Source organism: Pteropus vampyrus, unplaced genomic scaffold, assembly GCF_000151845.1.
Source record: "Pteropus vampyrus isolate Shadow unplaced genomic scaffold, Pvam_2.0 Scaffold179, whole genome shotgun sequence".
Classification (NCBI taxonomy): Eukaryota; Metazoa; Chordata; class Mammalia; order Chiroptera; family Pteropodidae; genus Pteropus; species Pteropus vampyrus.
In genome coordinates this window covers 1381392-1384110 of record NW_011888960.1, presented here as the reverse complement: position 1 = coordinate 1384110, position 2719 = coordinate 1381392, and the positions used below count along the sequence as shown (strand labels likewise).

The following is a 2719-nucleotide window of genomic DNA, read 5'->3' as shown; positions in this document are numbered from 1 at the left end:
GGGATGAGGGGGAAGAGGAGGAAGCCGTGGATGCCACTTCGGTAGGGCCCAGAGCGGGTGCTGGGGAGGGACGGGACCCCCACGGGCCTCGGCTGCTGTGGGAGGGATCCTGAGAGGCGCAAGGAGTCCTTTCTGTGTCTCCCCAGCCTCAAGGTCACAGGCTGTGACGCCACAAGTCAGGTGAACTGGCACGGGGGCCAGGGTGAGGCAGTGGGGCCATTGGTGGGATCCTGTTAGTTACCAGGAAAGACTGGGGGTCTTGATTATCACACGAGATCTTCCAGTTCTTAAAAGTTGACACTTTGCTTCCCAGCCCTTCCCCCATTGTGGCTCACAAGGTGAGCACGCTTTTAGCACGCTGTGGGGTACACTCAGATAAAGGCTGCACATGACCAGAGGTAACCAGCCGAGGGGCTCCGGCCCCCCCAGACCCTGCCCGGCTGCCCTGAGTGCCCCGTACACCCACAGCCTGGCACGTTTGTAACCTGTTTGCAGCTTTAGCTGAATCCAAATTTAAGTAAAAGCTAATTTAAAAAATTTAAAAACGTTTGAGCCAAGTAGAACACGTCTGTAGGCTGGATCCTGCCCTGAGCTGCCGCTTTCGAATCGCTGGTCTAGCCGTCTGGGGAGGGCCTCGTCCGCCAGGGGACCTCCGCCGTCCAGGCGGTGCTGTGGGGCTGGAGGCGGGGCCGGGGCGCTGGTGTGGGGATGGCAGGATCAGATCTGCATATCTGAATTGTGGAATAGATGGCGGGTTAGAGTTGCTTCTGGAAGTTTCCATATCCAAGGTCGAAAACCAGTGGCCGTCAGGACCCCAGGGAATGCTTAAAAGCAGGCGAATCAGCCTATAGCACGGAAGGATCAGGGCACGGATTATGTCCCCGTCCCTGGGAAGGATGGGCACGGGCGGGGCCTCTGGGCCGGCCAGCTCCACTCCGACCTTAAGGTGACCGACCTGGAAGGCGACCGTGTGTGCGAGCGCTCACTGTATTCGTTAAGCTGGACATTTACATTTTCTCCAGAGAAGTAGGTGTTCCATTTCCAGTACTTTTCACCCCCCAAAAGCTGTAACAAACAAAAACGAAACTTTAGTAAGTTAGTGGCTGGTAGGCTGGACTAGCCCCTGGATAGGCTTGATTTGGCTTTTATGCAATTTTTAAAAAACCTGAATTAGTTGCCATCTAAAAATCAGATGTCATGTAAAAATCCAGATTGTAGCTCGTCTTGAAAAATTGAAAGGTCTGGCCACAAGGGACCCATTTTCCCACGTTGTCACGACTGGCCGGAGCAGAGTGGCCACTGCCGCCTTTGGACGGGGCACGAGCTGTCTGGCTGGCCGCAGTCGCCTCCATTCCTGTGAAGAATAACAGGTGTTAAACAGCCGAGATTCAGAGATTCAGGAGATTCCTGGTCCTCAGAACAAGTGGTAACTCATTTCACTGTCGGGTAGGCGACATGGAGTGGTGAGGACTGTGGCTCACTGGACACTGGTTATTTCCCTCGCACTGCACTTTGTAGTGTCTGACTTTCTGACTCTGGCCTTGGACATGCATGGCCTTGACCATGTGTTTTCCCTCTAGCCTCTGGAGAACCACACTCCCGACTCTTCCGAGGCGAGTCCAGTGAGCCTCAGCGCTGACGACGACAAGCCTCTCACCCCATTGCCACCCAGCCAGCCTCAGGACAGGGCGAATGGGCCCAGCCAGCCCTCTGGGGACAGGTGTCTCCCAACCATCAGCCCCCCAGACGCGGCCCCTGGAAATGAGAACGGCCTAGCAGTGCCTGTGCCGCTCCGGAAGTCCCGACCGCTGTCGATGGATGCCAGGATTCAGGTGTCCGAGGAGAAGCAGGCCCCTCACCTGGGTGGAGGCCTCAGTCCAGCAGCCAGCCGGTCCCAAAAGGCGAGCCAGAGCCGGCCCATCAGCAGCGCCCTGGAGACCTTGGGCAGCGAGAAGCTGGCCAATGGCAGCCTTGAGCTCCCCGTCCAGGCATCTCCACGCCCTTCCAAGAGGAACTCGGACGCGGGCAGCCTCTCCACCTCCGAGAGCATGGACTACGGCAGCTCCCTCTCGGCCGACTTGTCCCTGAACAGAGAGACGGGCTCTCTGTCCATCAAGGTAACGTCACCGTCAGCGCCCCCAAAGGTGCCGCAGAGCGCGCTGCTCGGGTTTGGGCTGTGAGAGCGTTCGTGGCCGCCTTCCACGTTCAGGCGGCTCACGGGGATTGTTGTTCCTTTTAAAAAGTGCTTTTAGTTGGATTCCTAGTTTAATCTGCAAAATACCTGAGTTCAGTCTGGGACTTCGTCATGTCAGACTGTTGGTTTGGGTTTAAATTTCAGCTTGGGTTTCCGTTTAAATTGGGTTTGGCCAAAGGCGCTGGTGAAATTTGGGGGAGAGAATTCTAGAAGTGGAGGTTGTCTTGCTTCCAGCTCAGCCATGCGGGGCCAGCTGGTGACCGGTAGAGTCAGTGTCCTTTCTGGAGGAGGGGGGCATTGTGAGTGACAGTAGCCACGGTGCGAGGGGGCCTGACACTGCAGAGTGATCTAAACCAAAAAACCGAGGCGGCCCCTTCAGCCCTTCATCACCGTACAGATGAGCAAACAGGCTCAGGCGGGAAGCGAGGAGCTGGCCGGACCCCCGACTCTGTGCTCTGAACCCCGAGAGCCATTTCGCCTTTGCGGTGGGGGCTCTGGCCGCCCCCGTTCACTGCCCGCACTGCT

The 2719-nt window shown here is 57.2% G+C and overlaps 1 protein-coding gene across 1 annotated transcript in view; it reads left to right on the top strand.

Annotated features, from left to right (window-relative positions):
• STK10 (serine/threonine kinase 10) overlaps positions 1-2719 on the top strand; it is a 94385-nt gene that overhangs the window by 66953 nt on the left and 24713 nt on the right. Inside the window, exons 9-10 of the mRNA XM_023537144.1 lie at positions 2-41; positions 1581-2176. Of these exons, the coding sequence (XP_023392912.1) occupies positions 2-41; positions 1581-2176 (636 nt within the window). The remainder of the gene's footprint in view (position 1; positions 42-1580; positions 2177-2719) is intronic.